The 21,267-nt window shown below is 55.4% G+C and overlaps 2 protein-coding genes across 2 annotated transcripts in view; one reads left to right on the plus strand and one right to left on the minus strand.

The window, feature by feature from the left end:
• Positions 1 to 16,713, minus strand: part of LOC138372162 (collagen alpha-1(VII) chain-like) — an 83,907-nt gene extending 67,194 nt beyond the window's left edge. Inside the window, exons 1-3 of the mRNA XM_069337473.1 lie at positions 16,588 to 16,713; positions 13,197 to 13,398; positions 11,662 to 12,291 (exon numbers count right to left, since the gene is read on the minus strand). Coding sequence (XP_069193574.1) covers positions 11,662 to 12,291; positions 13,197 to 13,398; positions 16,588 to 16,713 — 958 coding nt within the window. The remainder of the gene's footprint in view (positions 1 to 11,661; positions 12,292 to 13,196; positions 13,399 to 16,587) is intronic.
• The window catches only part of Arf6 (ADP-ribosylation factor 6), a 147,855-nt gene that overhangs the window by 54,989 nt on the left and 71,599 nt on the right, over positions 1 to 21,267 (plus strand). The window lies entirely within an intron of this gene.

Genomic DNA, 21,267 nt, shown 5'->3' on the forward strand with positions numbered 1-21,267 from the left:
AACACTGGCTACACTAAGACAGGTGTACACCTAACACCAGCCACTACAACACTGGCTGCACTAAGCCAGGTGTACAGCTCCTAACACACTCCACTACAACACTGACTACACTAAGCCAGGTGTACAGCTCCTGACACCAGCCACTACAACACTGGCTACACTAAGCCAGGTGTACAGCTCCTGACACCAGCCACTACAACACTGGCTACACTAAGCCAGGTGTACAGCTGCTGACACACTCCACTACAACACTGGCTACACTAAGCCAGGTGTACAGCTCCTGACACCAACCACTACAACACTGGCTACACTAAGCCAGGTGTACACCTAACACACTCCACTACAACACTGGCTACACTAAGCCAGGTGTACAGCTCCTGACACACTCCACTACAACACTGGCTACACTAAGCCAGGTGTACAGCTCCTAACACACTCCACTACAACACTGGCTACACTAAGCCAGGTGTACACCTGACACCAGCCACTACAACACTGGCTACACTAAGCCAGGTGTACACCTGACACCAGCCACTACAACACTGGCTACACTAAGCCAGGTGTACACCTGACACCAGCCACTACAACACTGGCTGCACTAAGCCAGGTGTACAGCTCCTAACACCAGCCACTACAACACTGGCTACACTAAGCCAGGTTTACACCTAACACCAGCCACTACAACACTGGCTACACTAAGCCAGGTGTACACCTAACACCAGCCACTACAACACTGGCTACACTAAGCCAGGTGTACACCTAACACCAGCCACTACAACACTGGCTACACTAAGCCAGGTGTACACCTAACACCAGCCACTACAACACTGGCTGCACTAAGCCAGGTGTACACCTAACACCAGCCACTACAACACTGGCTGCACTAAGCCAGGTGTACAGCGCCTAACACCAGCCACTACAACACTGGCTACACTAAGCCAGGTGTACACCTAACACCAGCCACTACAACACTGGCTACACTAAGCCAGGTGTACACCTAACACCAGCCACTACAACAGTGGCTACACTAAGCCAGGTGTACACCTAACACCAGCCACTACAACACTGGCTGCACTAAGCCAGGTGTACAGCTAACACCAGCCACTACAACACTGGCTACACTAAGCCAGGTGTACAGCTAACACCAGCCACTACAACACTGGCTGCACTAAGCCAGGTGTACACCTGACACCAGCCACTACAACACTGGCTACACTAAGCCAGGTGTACACCTAACACCAGCCACTACAACACTGGCTACACTAAGCCAGGTGTACAGCTCCTGACACACTCCACTACAACACTGGCTACACTAAGCCAGGTGTACAGCTCCTAACACCAGCCACTACAACACTGGCTACACTAAGCCAGGTGTACACCTAACACCAGCCACTACAACACTGGCTACACTAAGCCAGGTGTACAGCTCCTGACACACTCCACTACAACACTGGCTACACTAAGGCAGGTGTACAGCTCCTAACACCAGCCACTACAACACTGGCTACACTAAGCCAGGTGTACAGCTAACACCAGCCACTACAACACTGGCTACACTAAGCCAGGTGTACAGCTCCTGACACACTCCACTACAACACTGGCTACACTAAGCCAGGTGTACAGCTCCTGACACCAGCCACTACAACACTGGCTACACTAAGCCAGGTGTACAGCTCCTGACACACTCCACTACAACACTGGCTACACTAAGCCAGGTGTACAGCTCCTGACACCAGCCACTACAACACTGGCTACACTAAGCCAGGTGTACAGCGCCTAACACCAGCCACTACAACACTGGCTACACTAAGCCAGGTGTACAGCGCCTAACACCAGCCACTACAACACTGGCTACACTAAGCCAGGTGTACAGCTCCTGACACCAGCCACTACAACACTGGCTACACTAAGCCAGGTGTACAGCGCCTAACACCAGCCACTACAACACTGGCTACACTAAGCCAGGTGTACAGCGCCTAACACCAGCCACTACAACACTGGCTACACTAAGCCAGGTGTACAGCGCCTAACACCAGCCACTACAACACTGGCTACACTAAGCCAGGTGTACAGCGCCTGACACCAGCCACTACAACACTGGCTACACTAAGCCAGGTGTACAGCGCCTAACACCAGCCACTACAACACTGGCTACACTAAGCCAGGTGTACAGCGCCTAACACCAGCCACAACAACACTGGCTACACTAAGCCAGGTGTACAGCTCCTGACACCAGCCACTACAACACTGGCTACACTAAGCCAGGTGTACACCTAACACCAGCCACTACAACACTGGCTGCACTAAGCCAGGTGTACACCAAACACCAGCCACTACAACACTGGCTGCACTAAGCCAGGTGTACACCTGACACTGTGAAAGGTGATGTAAAGCAGTTTACCGTTAGGGCGGTAAGACACATTGGTACAATTATCACAATTATGACAGACAGTAGCACTTGTCACTTAACCAGGACGGAGTAGATATATCTACTCTCAGAAGTAGCAGGTGTGTGTGTTAATCATACCAGGACGGACGGAGTAGATATATCTACTCTCTCAGAAGTAGCAGGTCTCTCTCTTAATACCAGGACGGAGTAGATATATCTACTCAACATTCTACTTGCACATATTCTCAGACATGTTTACCATTGAGACAGACCACGTGGGAGGTTACTTGTAAACAAACAATGACGTCACTACTCCTGGAGGGGTGACCGGGGCGGCCCAACCGCTTCTGGTGGCCGGGAATAAGAATTAAAACACGTACCAATAATGAGGGTAATAAGAGTATAATGGGAGGAGGAGTTTGTGAAAGTTGGTGAAACACTGTAGAAAGTGTGTCCGGTTTGGTGCTCCGTGAGGGGCGGGGGGGGGTTGGTGCTCCGTGGGGGGCGGGGGGGGGGGGGTGGGGGTTGGTGCTCCGTGGGGGGCGGGGGGGTTGGTGCTCCGCGGGGGGGGGGGGGTGTTGGTGCTCCGTGGGGGGCGGGGGGGTTGGTGCTCCGTGGGGGGCGGGGGGGGGGGTGTTGGTGCTCCGTGGGGGGCGGGGGGGTTGGTGCTCCGCGGGGGGGGGGGTGTTGGTGCTCCGTGGGGGGCGGGGGGGGGGTGTTGGTGCTCCGTGGGGGGCGGGGGGGGGGTGTTGGTGCTCCGTGGGGGGCGGGGGGGGGTGTTGGTGCTCCGTGGGGGGCGGGGGGGTTGGTGCTCCGTGGGGGGCGGGAAGGGGGTGTTGGTGCTCCGTGGGGGGCGGGGGGGTTGGTGCTCCGCGGGGGGGGGGGTGTTGGTGCTCCGTGGGGGGCGGGGGGGGGGTGTTGGTGCTCCGTGGGGGGCGGGGGGGGTGTTGGTGCTCCGTGGGGGGCGGGGGGGTTGGTGCTCCGTGGGGGGCGGGGGGGTTGGTGCTCCGCGGGGGGGGGGGTTGGTGCTCCGTGGGGGGCGGGGGGGGGGTGTTGGTGCTCCGTGGGGGGCGGGGGGGGTGTTGGTGCTCTGTGGGGGGCGAGGGGGGGGTGTTGGTGCTCCGTGGGGGGCGGGGGTTGGTGCTCCGTGGGGGGCGGGGGGGTGCTCCATGGGGGGCGGGGGTGTTGGTGCTCCATGGGGGGCGGGGGGGGGTTGGTGCTCCGTGAGGGGCTGGGTTCTCCGTGAGGGGCGGGGGGGGGCAGGGTGCTCCGTGAGGGGGCGGGGGGGGGCAGGGTGCTCCGTGAGGGGCGGGGGGGGGCAGGGTGCTCCGTGAGGGGTCGGGGGGGCGGGGTGCTCCGTGAGGGGCGGGGGGGGGGCGGGGTGCTCCGTTAGGGGGCGGGGTGCTCCGTGAGGGGGCGGGGGGCAGGGTGCTCCGTGAGGGGCGGGGTGCTCCGTGAGGGGCGGGGGGGGGCAGGGTGCTCCGTGAGGGGGCGGGGGGGGCAGGGTGCTCCGTGAGGGGTCGGGGGGGCGGGGTGCTCCGTGAGGGGTGGAGGGAAAGTTACAGGAGTGAAGGAAGAGGAGAGTGAAAGGTTCACAAAGGAGACAAAGGTGAAAAAGAGAAACTGGGAAACGTGGACCAGGAGGAAGTAGGAGTGTGTGTCCCTCACCTAGTGGTGCTTGTGGGGGGTTGAGCTCTGGCTCTTTGGTCCCGCCTCTCAACTGTCAATCAACTGGTGGACCGATTATTCTCCTTAATAGGCTCTTATCAAGTTCATATTTGAAACAGTGTATAGAGTCAGCCTCCAGCAGATCACTGCCTAATGCCTTCCATCTGTTAACTACCTTTCATTCATTAATGCATTCCATTTGTTCTTTCAGTCGCTCTTCATATCCCATCCTTGTCGCAAATTTGTAAACCTTTTCCAGTTTCCTAAATTAGTTTCCATATCAGGTCCATAATGGGGCTGCATTGTCTAAGACTGGTCTCACGTAGGCAGTGTGAAGCGCCCTAAATGCGCCTTACTTATGTTTCTGTATGATATTCTAACTTTTGGTAGCATCGAGTTCGCTGCTGATGTTATCCTGTTTATATGTGCCTCAGGAGTTAGATTTGGTGTTACGTCCACTAACAGGTCCCTTTATCACAGGTAGGCAGTTCCCCCTTCATTGTGTACTGACCCTTTGGTCTCCTGTCTCTCAATTCTATTTCCATAACCTTACACTTGCTCGTGTTGAACTCCAGTAGCCATTTCTCTGACAGTCTCTCCAGCTTGTTCAAGTCCTCTGCGACGATCTTCTCATCTGTCACAAACTCGTCACATTAATTTCGCGTCAATCGCGAACATTGGCATATAGGATTAGACTCCTGTATACATGTTGTTCACGTATATCTATATAAATAGATATATTCGAATAGGCGCCTGTTTTTATATACCTTCTATATACATGCCACGCCTGTGACAGGTAAAAACATGCTTTTTTTTTAACAGCGCCATCAGTTGCAACACACGCTAAACTAAATATGTTACCATTCCATTTCAATGTTTCCGATTGCCTTGATAAATTGAATTTTCATAGATTTCAATTTATTTTCATTTTGATTTAATTAATTTAATTATTTTGAGTGACATTTCATTGGACTTTGAGCTCTGCTGTTTACCATACAATTCATTTCTTATACCACACCTGTCACAAGTGTGGTATAAGTATAGACAATGGTTAAGTTGCACTCTTGGAATACCAAATAGATATTTACTCACCTAGTTGTGCTTGCGGGGGTTGAGCTCTGGCTCTTTGGTCCCGCCTCTCAACCGTCAATCAACAGGTGTACAGGTTCCTGAGCCTATTGGGCTCTATCATATCTACACTTGAAATTGTGTATGAAGTCAGCCTCCACCACATCGCTGCCTAATGCATTCCATTTGTCAATTACTCTGACACTGAAAAAGTTCTTTCTAATATCTCTGTGGCTCATTTGGGCACTCAGTTTCCACCTGTGTCCCCTAGTGCGTGTGCCCCTTGTGTTAAATAGCCTGTCTTTATCTACGCTATCAATTCCCTTCAGAATCTTGAATGTGGTGATCATGTCCCCCATAACTCTTCTGTCTTCCAGCGAAGTGAGGTTTAATTCCCGTAGTCTCTCCTCGTAGCTCATACCTCTCAGCTCGGGTACTAGTCTGGTGGCAAATCTTTGAACCTTTTCCAGTTTAGTCTTATCCTTGACTAGATATGGACTCCATGCTGGGGCTGCATACTCTAGGATTGGCCTGACATATGTGGTATACAAAGTTCTGAATGATTCTTTACACAAGTTTCTATAAGCTGTTCTTATGTTGGCCAGCCTGGCATATGCCGCTGATGTTATCCTCTTGATATGGGCTGCAGGGGACAGGTCTGGCGTGATATCAACCCCCAAGTCTTTCTCTCTCTCTGACTCCTGAAGGATTTCATCTCCCAGATGATACCTTGTATCTGGTCTCCTGCTTCCTGCACCTATCTTCATTACATTACATTTGGTTGGGTTAAACTCTAACAACCATTTGTTCTACCATTCCTGCAGCTTGTCTAGGTCTTCTTGAAGCCTCAAGCTGTCCTCCTCTGTCTTAATCCTTCTCAGTCTTAATCCTTCTCATAATTTTGGCGTCGTCGGCAAACATTGAGAGGAATGAATCTATTCCCTCTGGGAGATCATTTACGTATATCAGAAACAGGATAGGACCGAGTACAGAGCCCTGTGGGACTCCACTGGTGACTTCACGCCATTCTGAGGTCTCACCCCTCACTGTAACTCTCTGCTTCCTATTGCTTAGGTACTCCCTTATCCACTGGAGCGCCCTACCGGTTACTCTTGCCTGTTTCTCCAGCTTATGCATCAACCTTTTATGGGGTATTGTGTGTGTGTGTGTACTCACCTAGTACTCACCTAGTTGTGTTTGCGGGGGTTGAGCTCTGGCTCTTTGGTCCCGCCTCTCAACCGTCAATCAACAGGTGTACAGATTCATGAGCCTATCGGGCTCTGTCATATCTACACTTGAAACTGTGTATGGAGTCAGCCTCCACCACATCACTTCCTAATGCATTCCATTTGTGTGTGTGTGTGTGTGTGTGTGTGTGTGTGTGTGTGTGTGTGTGTGTGTGTGTGTGTGTGTGTGTGTGTGTGTGTGTGTGTGTGCTCACCTATTTGTGCCTGCAGGATCGACGTGTAGCTCCTGGACGCCACTTTTCAAGGACTACAATGGCTGCTGGCCTGTTTCTCTCATAGCTGCCTTTAAAGTTGTGAATGTGGTTATGGTGCAGAAGGTGGTGGTCCTTGAGGTCATCCCATCTACCACTGCCCTTACGCTAAAACCAAACTGTCTAGCATCTTTGACAGAGACGTAGCAGCACCAGAAACACCTACATGGCATATATACCCCCAAGGGAAAGGAGAACAAGAGGCAAACTGGTACGAGAATGACCCGCTATAGGCGAAGAAACCCCATAACAGAACATCTCTAACACTCTATCCCACCACTCCGGTGAAATCTGGATTCCAAATTATAATCTATATAGATGTGATAGAAAAACTAGGTCAAATGGAGGAGTAGGTCTGTATATTAAAGAAGACCTGGTATGCACAGAACTATTAAATTCAACTAATGAGGTGGTAGAGGTACTTGGAATGAAGGTAGAGAAACTAAACCTAATTATTATTCTAATATATAAACCGCCAGATACAACGATTGAGGAATTCACAGAACAGATGCACAAAATAGAGAACATACTTGACAACCTAGCAAACCCAGCTCCAGATATTATCTTCCTCGGAGATTTCAATTTACCGAGTCTAAGATGGAGAACGGCAAACACAAATATCATAGCAGGGAATGACCCGGGAAATAACCAACCACAGGTTAGAGAACTTTTGAGATTCTGTGACAAATTCTCGCTCAATCAACAGATTACAGAACCAACTAGGAACGAAAACACACTAGACTTGTTATTCACAAACAATGATGAACTAATCAGGGATATCACAATCTCAGATTCTTCATACTCAGACCATAAGCTCATTGAAGTGCGAACTAGCATAAATAACGGTAGTAGGTCTAAGAGACCCAACAAGCGAGAAGGAATATTCAATCAATTCAATTTCAACAATAAGAGGATTGACTGGGAAAAAATAAATGTAGACCTTGCAACCATTCAATGGGAGACGGTCTTAAGCGACAAAACTCCCACACAGGGAATAGCTCAACTGACAGCTGAAGCTTACAAGGTCTGCTTGAAGCACGTACCTGTGAGGAGGGGCAGAAAGAGGACCACTCTAGAAAGAGAACGGAGACCGACTGTACAGGAGAAGGAAAAAAATAACGGAAATGCTTCGGCAGACACAACTATCACAAGCAAGGAAAACAAGCCTAAGCAGGGAGATTGAGGAAATAGAACAAACGTTGAAGCGATCATATGAGTCTGAGGAAATGGAATTGGAACAGAAAGCTATACAAGAGATAAGGAAAAATCCGAAATATTTTTTCACATACGCAAAATCAAAATCCAAAACCTCGATCCAGTATTGGACCGTTAATTACAAATGAAGGTACGTACACAGAGGACAACAAAGAGATTAGTGAAATTCTAAGAAGCCAGTATGAGGCTATGTTTAGCACACCAATAAACAACATGAAAGTTGATGACCCAGACAGCTTCTTTATGAATGACATTCAAGCTGCAGATAATATAACGGATATTACCACAAACTCGGAAGACTTTGAAAGAGAAATTGATAATATGCCTATGCACTCAGCTCCTGGGCCTGACTCATGGAATTCAATATTCATAAAGAAATGTAAAGTACCAGTAGCGAGAGCACTCAGCGTAATATGGAGAAAGAGCCTGGATACAGGGGAGATACCAGCAGCACTTAAATCTGCAGATATAGCTCCGTTGCACAAGGGGGGGAGTAAAGCCTTGGCAAAAAATTATAGGCCAGTTGCACTAACATCACACATAATAAAAGTGTTTGAAAGAGTGATTAGGAATCAAATTTCTAGTTTTATGGAAAACAATGAATTGCACAATCCAGGACAACATGGATTTAGAGCGGGAAGATCCTGTCTGTCACAGTTACTCAACCACTATGACAAAATCACAGAAGCCCTAGAAGAAAAGCAAAATGCAGATGTTGTATACACAGACTTTGCAAAGGCGTTCGACAAATGTGACCATGGGGTGATAGCTCACAAAATGAGGTCAATGGGAATAACTGGAAAAGTAGGACGCTGGATACTCAATTTCCTGTCGAACAGAACACAAAGAGTAACAGTCAATCAGATAAAATCGAGTCCAAGCGATGTTAAAAGCTCTGTACCTCAAGGTACAGTCCTTGCACCGCTACTGTTCCTTATTCTCATATCTGATATTGACAAAAATACACGCCACAGCTTCGTGTCGTCCTTTGCAGATGACACAAAAATCAGCATGAAAATTACCTCTGCTGAAGACATTGAAAAACTACAAGCAGATGTCAACAAAGTTTTTGATTGGGCAGCAGAAAATAACATGATGTTTAACAGTGATAAATTTCAGGTACTCAGGGTACGGCAAAAATGAGGATCTGAAACATAATACAGGGTACAAAACACAATCGAATCTTCCCATAGTAGGAAAACAGCATGTCAAGGATTTGGGAATAATGATGTCCGACGATCTAACGTTTAGGGAGCATAACCAAGCAAATATCGCGTCAGCCAGAAAAATGATCGGATGGATTACGAGAACTTTCAAATCCAGGGATCCCATCACAATGGTTGTACTCTTCAAGTCACTTGTGCTGTCCCGTCTCGAGTACTGCTCAGTACTCACTTCCCCCTTCAGAGCAGGAGATATTGCTGAAATAGAGGGAATACAGAGAACATATACGGCACGCATAGACGAGATAAAACACCTAAATTATTGGGATCGTCTCAAAGCTCTCCAAATGTACTCTCTAGAAAGGAGACGAGAGAGATACCAAATAATATACACCTGGAAAATACTGGAGGGTCAGGTCCCAAATCTACACAGTAAAATAACAACGTACTGGAGTGAACGATATGGAAGAAAATGCAAGATTGAACCTGTGAAGAGCAGAGGTGTCATAGGCGCAATCAGAGAGCACTGTATAAACATCAGGGGTCCGCGGTTGTTCAACGTCCTCCCAGCGAGCATAAGAAATATTGCCGGAACAACCGTGGACATCTTCAAGAGAAAACTGGACGGTTTTCTAAGAGAAGTTCCGGATCAGCCGGGCTGTGGTGGGTACGTGGCCCTGCGGGCCGCTCCAAGCAACAGCCTGGTGGACCAAACTCTCACAAGTCGAGCCTGGCCTCGGGCCGGGCTTGGGGAGTAGAAGAACTCCCAGAACCCCATCAACCAGGTATCAACCAGGTACCAGCGACGAGAAAGTCTGTGTAGGGATATATAAATGATCCAGCTGAAGCTCAGAGATTACGGGCTCACCATAGCCCGTGCTACTTGGAACTTGTTCCCAGTAGGTGAATGTATAACAGCTGAGAGAATCATATACCATCCAGGAGAGGCAAAGGGAGCAAAAAAGGTCATAAGTGACATAGTGAGGAACCACAAATACTTTTGCTGGTATAGAGAATGAAGAAGACAAAGTGTGTCGAGCACTGGACCCTTGTGCGAGGGTGACGGAACGTTGACAGATGACAACAAGGACACGAGTGAGATACCGAGGCTTCACTACCACGCTCTTATCACTCAACATCCGCACTGTAGATCGATGATCCACATGAATTCTTCATGTGACACCAAGATGGCGCCACATATCACCCTAACCCCACTGGACATGAAGTAGCCATATACAGCCTGGCACTGCACCTGGCCCAGACTCCTGGAACACTGCACCTGGCCCAGACTCCTGGAACACTGCACCTGGCCCAGACTCCTAGAACACTGCACCTGGCCCAGACTCCTGGCACTCTGCACCTGGCCCAGACTCCTGGCACTCTGCACCTGGCCCAGACTCCTGGCACTCTGCACCTGGCCCAGACTCCTGGCACTCTGCACCTGGCCCAGACTCCTGGCACTCTGCACCTGGCCCAGACTCCTGGAACACTGCACCTGGCCCAGACTCCTGGAACACTGCACCTGGCCCAGACTCCTGGAACACTGCACCTGGCCCAGACTCCTGGAACACTGCACCTGGCCCAGACTCCTGGAACACTGCACCTGGCCCAGACTCCTGGAACACTGCACCTGGCCCAGACTCCTGGAACACTGCACCTGGCCCAGACTCCTGGACACTGTGCACCTGGCCCAGACTCCTGGCACTGTGCACCTGGCCCAGACTCCTGGCACTGTGCACCTGGCCCAGACTCCTGGCACTGTGCACCTGGCCCAGACTCCTGGCACTGTGCACCTGGCCCAGACTCCTGGCACTGTGCACCTGGCCCAGACTCCTGGCACTGTGCACCTGGCCCAGACTCCTGGCACTGTGCACCTGGCCCAGACTCCTGGCACTGTGCACCTGGCCCAGACTCCTGGCACTGTGCACCTGGCCCAGACTCCTGGCACTGTGCACCTGGCCCAGACTCCTGGCACTGTGCACCTGGCCCAGACTCCTGGCACTGTGCACCTGGCCCAGACTCCATGGCACTGTGCACCTGGCCCAGACTCCTGGCACTGTGCACCTGGCCCAGACTCCTGGCACTGTGCACCTGGCCCAGACTCCTGGCACTCTGCACCTGGCCCAGACTCCTGGCACTGTGCACCTGGCCCAGACTCCTGGCACTGTGCACCTGGCCCAGACTCCTGGCACTGTGCACCTGGCCCAGACTCCTGGCACTGTGCACCTGGCCCAGACTCCTGGCACTGTGCACCTGGCCCAGACTCCTGGCACTGTGCACCGTGGCCCAGACTCCTGGCACTGTGCACCTGGCCCAGACTCCTGGCACTGTGCACCTGGCCCAGACTCCTGGCACTGTGCACCTGGCCCAGACTCCTGGCACTGTGCACCTGGCCCAGACTCCTGGCACTGTGCACCTGGCCCAGACTCCTGGCACTGTGCACCTGGCCCAGACTCCTGGCACTGTGCACCTGGCCCAGACTCCTGGCACTGTGCACCTGGCCCAGACTCCTGGCACTGTGCACCTGGCCCAGACTCCTGGAACACTGCACCTGGCCCAGACTCCTGGCACTGTGCACCTGGCCCAGACTCCTGGAACACTGCACCTGGCCCAGACTCCTTGGAACACTGCACCTGGCCCAGACTCCTGGAACACTGCACCTGGCCCAGACTCCTGGCACTCTGCACCTGGCCCAGACTCCTGGCACTCTGCACCTGGCCCAGACTCCTGGCACTGTGCACCTGGCCCCGACTCCTGGCACTCTGCACCTGGCCCAGACTCCTGGAACACTGCACCTGGCCCAGACTCCTGGAACACTGCACCTGGCCCAGACTCCTGGCACTCTTCACCTGGCCCAGACTCCTGGCACTGTGCACCTGGCCCAGACTCCTGGCACTCTGCACCTGGCCCAGACTCCTGGCACTCTGCACCTGGCCCAGACTCCTGGAACACTGCACCTGGCCCAGACTCCTGGAACACTGCACCTGGCCCATACTCCTGGCACTGTGCACCTGGCCCAGACTCCTGGCACTGTGCACCTGGCCCAGACTCCTGGCACTGTGCACCTGGCCCAGACTCCTGGCACTGTGCACCTGGCCCAGACTCCTGGCACTGCACCTGGCCCAGACTCCTGGAACACTGCACCTGGCCCAGATTCCTGGCACTGTGCACCTGGCCCAGACTCCTGGAACACTGCACCTGGCCCAGACTCCTGGCACTCTGCTCCTGGCCCAGACTCCTGGCACTGTGCACCTGGCCCAGACTCCTGGCACTGCACCTGGCCCAGACTCCTGGAACACTGCACCTGGCCCAGACTCCTGGCACTGTGCACCTGGCCCAGACTCCGGGCACTCTGCACCTGGCCCAGACTCCTGGCACTGTGCACCTGGCCCAGACTCCTGGAACACTGCACCTGGCCCAGACTCCTGGCACTCTGCACCTGGCCCAGACTCCTGGCACTCTGCACCTGGCCCAGACTCCTGGAACACTGCACCTGGCCCAGACTCCTGGAACACTGCACCTGGCCCAGACTCCTGGCACTGTGCACCTGGCCCAGACTCCTGGCACTGTGCACCTGGCCCAGACTCCTGGCACTCTGCACCTGGCCCAGACTCCTGGCACTCTGCACCTGGCCCAGACTCCTGGCACTGTGCACCTGGCCCAGACTCCTGGCACTGTGCACCTGGCCCAGACTCCTGGAACACTGCACCTGGCCCAGACTCCTGGCACTCTGCACCTGGCCCAGACTCCTGGCACTGTGCACCTGGCCCAGACTCCTGGAACACTGCACCTGGCCCAGACTCCTGGCACTCTGCACCTGGCCCAGACTCCTGGAACACTGCACCTGGCCCAGACTCCTGGAACACTGCTCCTGGCCCAGACTCCTGGAACACTGCACCTGGCCCAGACTCCTGGAACACTGCACCTGGCCCAGACTCCTGGAACACTGCACCTGGCCCAGACTCCTGGAACACTGCACCTGGCCCAGACTCCTGGAACACTGCACCTGGCCCAGACTCCTGGAACACTGCACCTGGCCCAGACTCCTGGAACACTGCACCTGGCCCAGACTCCTGGAACACTGCACCTGGCCCAGACTCCTGGAACACTGCACCTGGCCCAGACTCCTGGAACACTGCACCTGGCCCAGACTCCTGGAACACTGCACCTGGCCCAGACTCCTGGAACACTGCACCTGGCCCAGACTCCTGGAACACTGCACCTGGCCCAGACTCCTGGAACACTGCACCTGGCCCAGACTCCTGGCACTCTGCTCCTGGCCCAGACTCCTGGCACTGTGCACCTGGCCCAGACTCCTGGCACTCTGCTCCTGGCCCAGACTCCTGGAACACTGCACCTGGCCCAGACTCCTGGAACACTGCACCTGGCCCAGACTCCTGGAACACTGCACCTGGCCCAGACTCCTGGAACACTGCACCTGGCCCAGACTCCTGGAACACTGCTCCTGGCCCAGACTCCTGGAACACTGCACCTGGCCCAGACTCCTGGAACACTGCTCCTGGCCCAGACTCCTGGCACTCTGCTCCTGGCCCAGACTCCTGGCACTGTGCACCTGGCCCAGACTCCTGGAACACTGCACCTGGCCCAGACTCCTGGAACACTGCACCTGGCCCAGACTCCTGGAACACTGCACCTGGCCCAGACTCCTGGAACACTGCACCTGGCCCAGACTCCTGGAACACTGCTCCTGGCCCAGACTCCTGGAACACTGCACCTGGCCCAGACTCCTGGAACACTGCACCTGGCCCAGACTCCTGGAACACTGCACCTGGCCCAGACTCCTGGAACACTGCACCTGGCCCAGACTCCTGGAACACTGCACCTGGCCCAGACTCCTGGAACACTGCACCTGGCCCAGACTCCTGGAACACTGCTCCTGGCCCAGACTCCTGGAACACTGCACCTGGCCCAGACTCCTGGAACACTGCTCCTGGCCCAGACTCCTGGCACTCTGCTCCTGGCCCAGACTCCTGGCACTGTGCACCTGGCCCAGACTCCTGGAACACTGCACCTGGCCCAGACTCCTGGAACACTGCACCTGGCCCAGACTCCTGGAACACTGCACCTGGCCCAGACTCCTGGAACACTGCACCTGGCCCAGACTCCTGGAACACTGCACCTGGCCCAGACTCCTGGAACACTGCTCCTGGCCCAGACTCCTGGAACACTGCACCTGGCCCAGACTCCTGGAACACTGCACCTGGCCCAGACTCCTGGAACACTGCACCTGGCCCAGACTCCTGGAACACTGCACCTGGCCCAGACTCCTGGAACACTGCACCTGGCCCAGACTCCTGGAACACTGCACCTGGCCCAGACTCCTGGAACACTGCACCTGGCCCAGACTCCTGGAACACTGCACCTGGCCCAGACTCCTGGAACACTGCACCTGGCCCAGACTCCTGGAACACTGCACCTGGCCCAGACTCCTGGAACACTGCACCTGGCCCAGACTCCTGGAACACTGCACCTGGCCCAGACTCCTGGAACACTGCACCTGGCCCAGACTCCTGGAACACTGCACCTGGCCCAGACTCCTGGAACACTGCACCTGGCCCAGACTCCTGGAACACTGCACCTGGCCCAGACTCCTGGAACACTGCACCTGGCCCAGACTCCTGGAACACTGCACCTGGCCCAGACTCCTGGAACACTGCACCTGGCCCAGACTCCTGGAACACTGCACCTGGCCCAGACTCCTGGAACACTGCACCTGGCCCAGACTCCTGGAACACTGCACCTGGCCCAGACTCCTGGAACACTGCACCTGGCCCAGACTCCTGGAACACTGCACCTGGCCCAGACTCCTGGAACACTGCACCTGGCCCAGACTCCTGGAACACTGCACCTGGCCCAGACTCCTGGAACACTGCACCTGGCCCAGACTCCTGGAACACTGCACCTGGCCCAGACTCCTGGAACACTGCACCTGGCCCAGACTCCTGGAACACTGCACCTGGCCCAGACTCCTGGAACACTGCACCTGGCCCAGACTCCTGGAACACTGCACCTGGCCCAGACTCCTGGAACACTGCACGTGGCCCAGACTCCTGGAACACTATACTCACCAAGAAGTGCAACACACCACTATCACAGGCCCTCAACACCTTTTACAGACGGAGTCTAGATACTGGCGTCATCCCTGACATAAAATAGTGAGGATCGCGCCACATCACAAAGGAGGTAGTAAAGCAGATGCCACAAAATGATAGACCTAACCTATCACATTAAAATCTTTGAAAGAGTTGTTAGAAGTAAGATTACAAATCACATGGAGTGACATCATCTCCATAACCCTGGACAACCCGGGTTCAGAACAGGGCGCTCTTGCCTCTCACAGTTGCTAGATCACTGTGACATGACCTAAGGTGTCAAGACAAACAAAACGCTGATGTACTATACACACACTGCAAAAGCTTTCGACAAATGTGATCACAGTGTTATTGTGCACAAAAGTGCACAACCAATTACTGGCAAAGTAGGGAGATGGATCTTCAACTCCCAGTAACATCTGGATCATCTACTGTGAAAAGCTCAGTCCCCCAGGGTACTGTGCTTGCTCCAGTACTTTTACTCATCCTCATATCGGACATAGACAAGGACACAACCTATAGCACTGTATCATCCTTTGCAGATGACACTAGGATCTTCATGAGAGTTGGCAACATAGAGGACACGGCGAACCTCCAGTCAGATGTAGATCAGGTCTTTCTATGGGCTACAGAAAATAATATGGTGTTTAACGAAGATAAGTTCCAGCTCATGCGCTATGGAAAAAATGAAAATATAAAAACGGAAACCACGTACAAAACTCAGGCAAATCATAGTATAGAACGAAAAGGCAATGTAAAGGATCTGGGTGTACTCATGTCGGAAGACCTTACCTTTAAAGAACACAATAAAGTAGCCGTCACAACTGCAAGAAAAATGACAGGTTGGATAACAAGAACTTTTCACACTAGAGATGCTATACCGATGATGATACTCTTCAAGACGCTTGTGCTCTCTAGAGTGGAGTACTGCTGCACAATGACAGCCCCTTTCAAAGCTGGAGAAATTGCTGTCCTGGAGAGCGTGCAGAGATCCTTTACTGCTAGAATCCATTCAGTAAAACATCTAAACTATTGGGACCGACTAAAGAGCCTAAAACTGTACTCCCTTGAGCGCAGGCGGGAGAGATACATAATAATTTACGCGTGGAAAATATTAGAGGGGCTGGTCCCAAACCTGCACACAGAAATAACACCACATGAGACGAGGAGTCATGGCAGGATGTGCAGAATACCCCCGTTGAAAAGCAGAGGTGCAACAGGTACTCTGAGAGAGAACTCTATCAACATCAGAGGTCCGAGACTGTTCAACACGCTTCCACTACACATAAGGGGCATAACTGGCCGACCCCTCACAGTGTTCAAGAGAGAACTATCAACATCAGAGGTCCGAGACTGTTCAACACGCTTCCACTACACATAAGGGACATAACTGGCCGACCCCTCACAGTGTTCAAGAGAGAACTGGATAAACACCTCCAAAGGATACCTGATCAACCAGGCTGTGACTCATACGTCAGGCTGCGAGCAGCCGCGTCCAACAGCCTGGTTGACTAGTCCAGCAACCAGGAGGCCTGGTCGACGACCCTGACTCCTGGACCCAAGAGAAGGCAAGGTTCTACCACGGACGTGGCCGGACATTTGCCATGCTAACCAGCATATTAACATGTGCCGTCCATGGAGAGAGTGAGAGATGTGTTCAACATATAGTTCAGAGACATATTGAACAATGAACCACAGAAGGTGATTGTAACCGTGTAAAGGTTAAGGGGGGGGGTATGGGGGGGGGCGGCCCAATAAGGCTTCCGTACATTCCCATAATTCTCACTTTGTATGTCTTCTTGCGCTTGTTGTGAGCCTCTTGTACGGTGCTCTACCGTCTTCACCCACACTCCAGGATCCCGGGTTCGATCCCTGGAGCGGACACTTTCATTTGCCGTATTGCCTGACGTAATGCCAGCGTCTTCAGGGTGTGGGCTACATCCTGGAGGAGGACTCTAGGTCAAGTCCTGACCTGTGGGGCCAGTACTGTGTGGAGCAGAGTACAGGCTTCCTGTCCCCTGGCGGCGGCGGGTGTTACTCTTACTCTCTCCCCCCAAACATCTTGCCAGTGTTGTGTTGTGTTACCATAGGTGTTGGACGGTGGGGTCTTGGTAGTGCATGTTGCACCTGCAGTGTTGGTAGTGTTGTGGTGAGGTGTGGTGTGGTGTGGTGTGGTGGTGTGTGGTGTGGTGGTGTGTGGTGTGGTGGTGTGTGGTGTGTGTGGTGTGTGGTGGTGTGTGTGGTGTGTGGTGGTGTGTGGTGTGTGGTGTGTGGTGGTGTGTGTGGTGGTGGTGTGGTGTGGTGGTGTGTGGTGTGGTGGTGTGTGGTGGTGTGTGTGGTGTGGTGGTGTGTGGTTGTGGTGTGGTGGTGTGTGGTGTGGTGGTGTGTGTGGTGTGTGTGGTGGTGGTGTGGTGTGGTGGTGTGTGGTGTGGTGGTGTGTGGTGGTGTGTGTGGTGTGGTGGTGTGTGTGTAGTGTGGTGTACTAACCCACTTGCTGGGGTTGAGCTCCGACTCATAGCTCCCGCCTCTCAACTGGTGTACAGGGCCTACCATCATACCTACATACTGGAGGGATAGATAATGTGTGCACCTTCACCTAAGCCCACTAACCACACCGTTACCAACCTATCCAGCACGCATGTCCTCCTCCTTTTGTTTGACATCAATGGCTTAAATATGTCAACACGCCGAGCGCACGTGGTGCATTTACTACGAGGGCCGCTTGGTACACGATATGTAAACAATGATCTCGGTACCGCTTGTTTACTGGCGAGAGTAGGGTAGTGAGCGTGCTCAGGACGGCCCGGGAGGGTAGTGAGCGTGCTCAGGACGGCCCGGGAGGGTAGTGAGCGTGCTCAGGACGGCCCGGGAGGGTAGTGAGCGTGCTCAGGACGGCCCGGGAGGGTAGTGAGCGTGCTCAGGACGGCCCGGGAGGGTAGTGAGCGTGCTCAGGACGGCCCGGGAGGGTAGTGAGCGTGCTCAGGACGGCCCGGGAGGGTAGTGAGCGTGCTCAGGACGGCCCGGGAGGGTAGTGAGCGTGCTCAGGACGGCCCGGGAGGGTAGTGAGCGTGCTCAGGACGGCCCGGGAGGGTAGTGAGCGTGCTCAGGACGGCCCGGGAGGGTAGTGGGCGTGCTCAGGACGGCCCGGGAGGGTAGTGGGCGTGCTCAGGACGGCCCGGGAGGGTAGTGAGCGTGCTCACGACGGCCCGGGAGGGTAGTGAGCGTGCTCACGACGGCCCGGGAGGGTAGTGAGCGTGCTCAGGACGGCCCGTGAGGGTAGTGGGCGTGCTCAGGACGGCTCGTGAGGGTATTGGGCGTGCTCACGACGGCCCGTGAGGGTAGTGAGCGTGCTCACGACGGCCCGTGAGGGTAGTGGGCGTGCTCAGGACGGCCCGGGAGGGTGTGAGCGTGCTCACGACGGCCCGGGAGGGTATTGGGCGTGCTCACGACGGCCCGGGAGGGTATTGGGCGTGCTCAGGACCGCCCGGGAGTGTATTGGGCGTGCTCAGGACGGCCCGGGAGGGTATTGGGCGTGCTCAGGACGGCCCGGAAGGGTATTGGGCGTGCTCACGACGGCCAGGAAGGGTATTGAGCGTGCTCAGGACGGCCCGGGAGGGTATTGGGCGTGCTCACGACGGCCCGGAAGGGTATTGGGCGTGCTCAGGACGGCCCAGGAGGGTAGTGAGCGTGCTCAGGACGGCCCGGGAGGATATTGAGCGTGCTCATGACGGCTCGGGAGGATATTGAGCGTGCTCAGGACGGCCCAGAAGGGTATTGGGCGTGCTCAGGACGGCCCAGGAGGGTAGTGAGCGTGCTCAGGACGGCCCAGGAGGGTATTGGGCGTGCTCAGGACGGCCCAGAAGGGTATTGGGCGTGCTCAGGACGGCCCAGGAGGGTAGTGAGCGTGCTCAGGACGGCCCAGAAGGGTATTGGGCGTGCTCAGGACGGCCCAGGAGGGTAGTGAGCGTGCTCAGGACGGCCCGGGAGGGTATTGGGCTTGCTCAGGACGGCCCGGAAGGGTATTGGGCGTGCTCAGGACGGCCCGGAAGGGTATTGGGCGTGCTCAGGAGGGGCCAGGAGGGTATTGGGCGTGCTCAGGACAGCCCAGGAGGGTAGTGAGCGTGCTCAGGACGGCCCAGAAGGGTATTGGGCGTGCTCAGGACGGCCCAGGAGGGTAGTGAGCGTGCTCAGGACAGCCCAGAATGGTATTGGGCGTGCTCAGGACGGCCCAGGAGGGTATTGAGCGTGCTCAGGACGGGCCGCGAGGGTATTAAGCGTGCTCAGGACGGCCCAGGAGGGTATTGGGCGTGCTCACGACCGCCCGGAAGGGTATTGAGCGTGCTCAGGACGGCCCGGGAGGGTATTGAGCGTGCTCAGGACGGCCCGGGAGGGTATTGGGCTTGCTCAGGACGGCCCGGAAGGGTATTGGGCGTGCTCACGACGGGCCGCGAGGGTATTGGGCGTGCTCAGGACGGCCCGGGAGGGTATTGGGCGTGCTCAGGACGGCCCGGAAGGGTATTGGGCGTGCTCAGGACGGCCCAGGAGGGTATTGGGCGTGCTCACGACGGCCCGGAAGGGTATTGGGCGTGCTCAGGACGGCCCGGAAGGGTATTGGGCGTGCTCACGACGGCCCGGGAGGGTATTGGGCGTGCTCACGACGGCCCGGAAGGGTATTGGACGTGCTCAGGACGGCCCGGGAGGGTATTGAGCGTGCTCAGGACGGCCCGGGAGGGTATTGGGCTTGCTCAGGACGGCCCGGAAGGGTATTGGGCGTGCTCAGGATGGCCCGGAAGGGTATTGAGCGTGCTCAGGACGGCCCGGAAGGGTATTGAGCGTGCTCAGGACGGCCCGGGAGGGCATTGGGCTTGTTCAGGGCGGCCCGGGAGGGTATTGGGCGTGCTCAAGACGGCCCGGAAGGGTATTGAGCGTGCTCAGGACGGCCCGGGAGGGTATTGGGCGTGCTCAGGACGGCCCAGGAGGGTAGTGAGCGTGCTCAGGACGACCCGGGAGGGTATTGGGCGTGCTCACGACGGCCCGGAAGGGTATTGGGCGTGCTCAGGATGGCCCTGAAGGGTATTGAGCGTGCTCAGGACGGCCCGGAAGGGTATTGAGCGTGCTCAGGACGGCCCGGGAGGGTATTGGGCTTGTTCAGGACGGCCCGGGAGGGTATTGGGCGTGCTCAAGACGGCCCGGAAGGGTATTGAGCGTGCTCAGGACGGCCCGGGAGGGTATTGGGCGTGCTCAAGACGGCCCGGGAGGGTAGTGGGCGTGCTCACGACGGCCCGGGAGGGTATTTAGCGTGCTCAAGACGGCCCGGGAGGGTATTGAGCGTGCTCAAGACGGCCCGGGAGGGTATTGAGCGTGCTCAAGACGGCCCGGGAGGGTATTGAGCGTGCTCAAGACGGCCCGGGAGGGTATTGAGCGTGCTCAAGACGGCCCGGGAGGGTATTGAGCGTGCTCAAGACGGCCCGGGAGGGTATTGAGCGTGCTCAAGACGGCCCGGGAGGGTATTGAGCGTGCTCAAGACGGCCCGGGAGGGTATTGAGCGTGCTGAAGACGGCCCGGGAGGGTATTGAGCGTGCTCAAGACGGCCCGGGAGGGTATTGAGCGTGCTCAAGACGGCCCGGGAGGGTATTGAGCGTGCTCAAGACGGCCCGGGAGGGTATTGAGCGTGCTCAAGACGGCCCGGGAGGGTATTGAGCGTGTTCAAGACGGCCCGGGAGGGTATTGAGCGTGTTCAAGACGGCCCGGGAGGGTATTGAGCGTGCTCAAGACGGCCCGGGAGGGTATTGAGCGTGCTCAAGACGGCCCGGGAGGGTATTGAGCGTGCTCAAGACTGCCCGGGAGGGTATTGAGCGTGCTCAAGACGGCCCGGGAGGGTATTGAGCGTGCTCAAGACGGCCCGGGAGGGTATTGAGCGTGCTCAAGACGGCCCGGGAGGGTATTGGGCGTGCTCAAGACGGCCCGGGAGGGTATTGAGCGTGTTCAAGACGGCCTGGGAGAGTATGAGCGTGCTCAAGACGGCCCAGGTACCTATTTTACTGCTGGGTGAGCAGATGCATCAGGGTGAAATAAATTGCCCATTTGTTTCGCTTTCCACCGGGGATTGAACCCGGAACCTCACGACTATGAATCCGAAGTGCTGACAACTCA

Source organism: Procambarus clarkii, chromosome 38 (assembly GCF_040958095.1).
Source record: "Procambarus clarkii isolate CNS0578487 chromosome 38, FALCON_Pclarkii_2.0, whole genome shotgun sequence".
Classification (NCBI taxonomy): domain Eukaryota; kingdom Metazoa; phylum Arthropoda; class Malacostraca; order Decapoda; family Cambaridae; genus Procambarus; species Procambarus clarkii.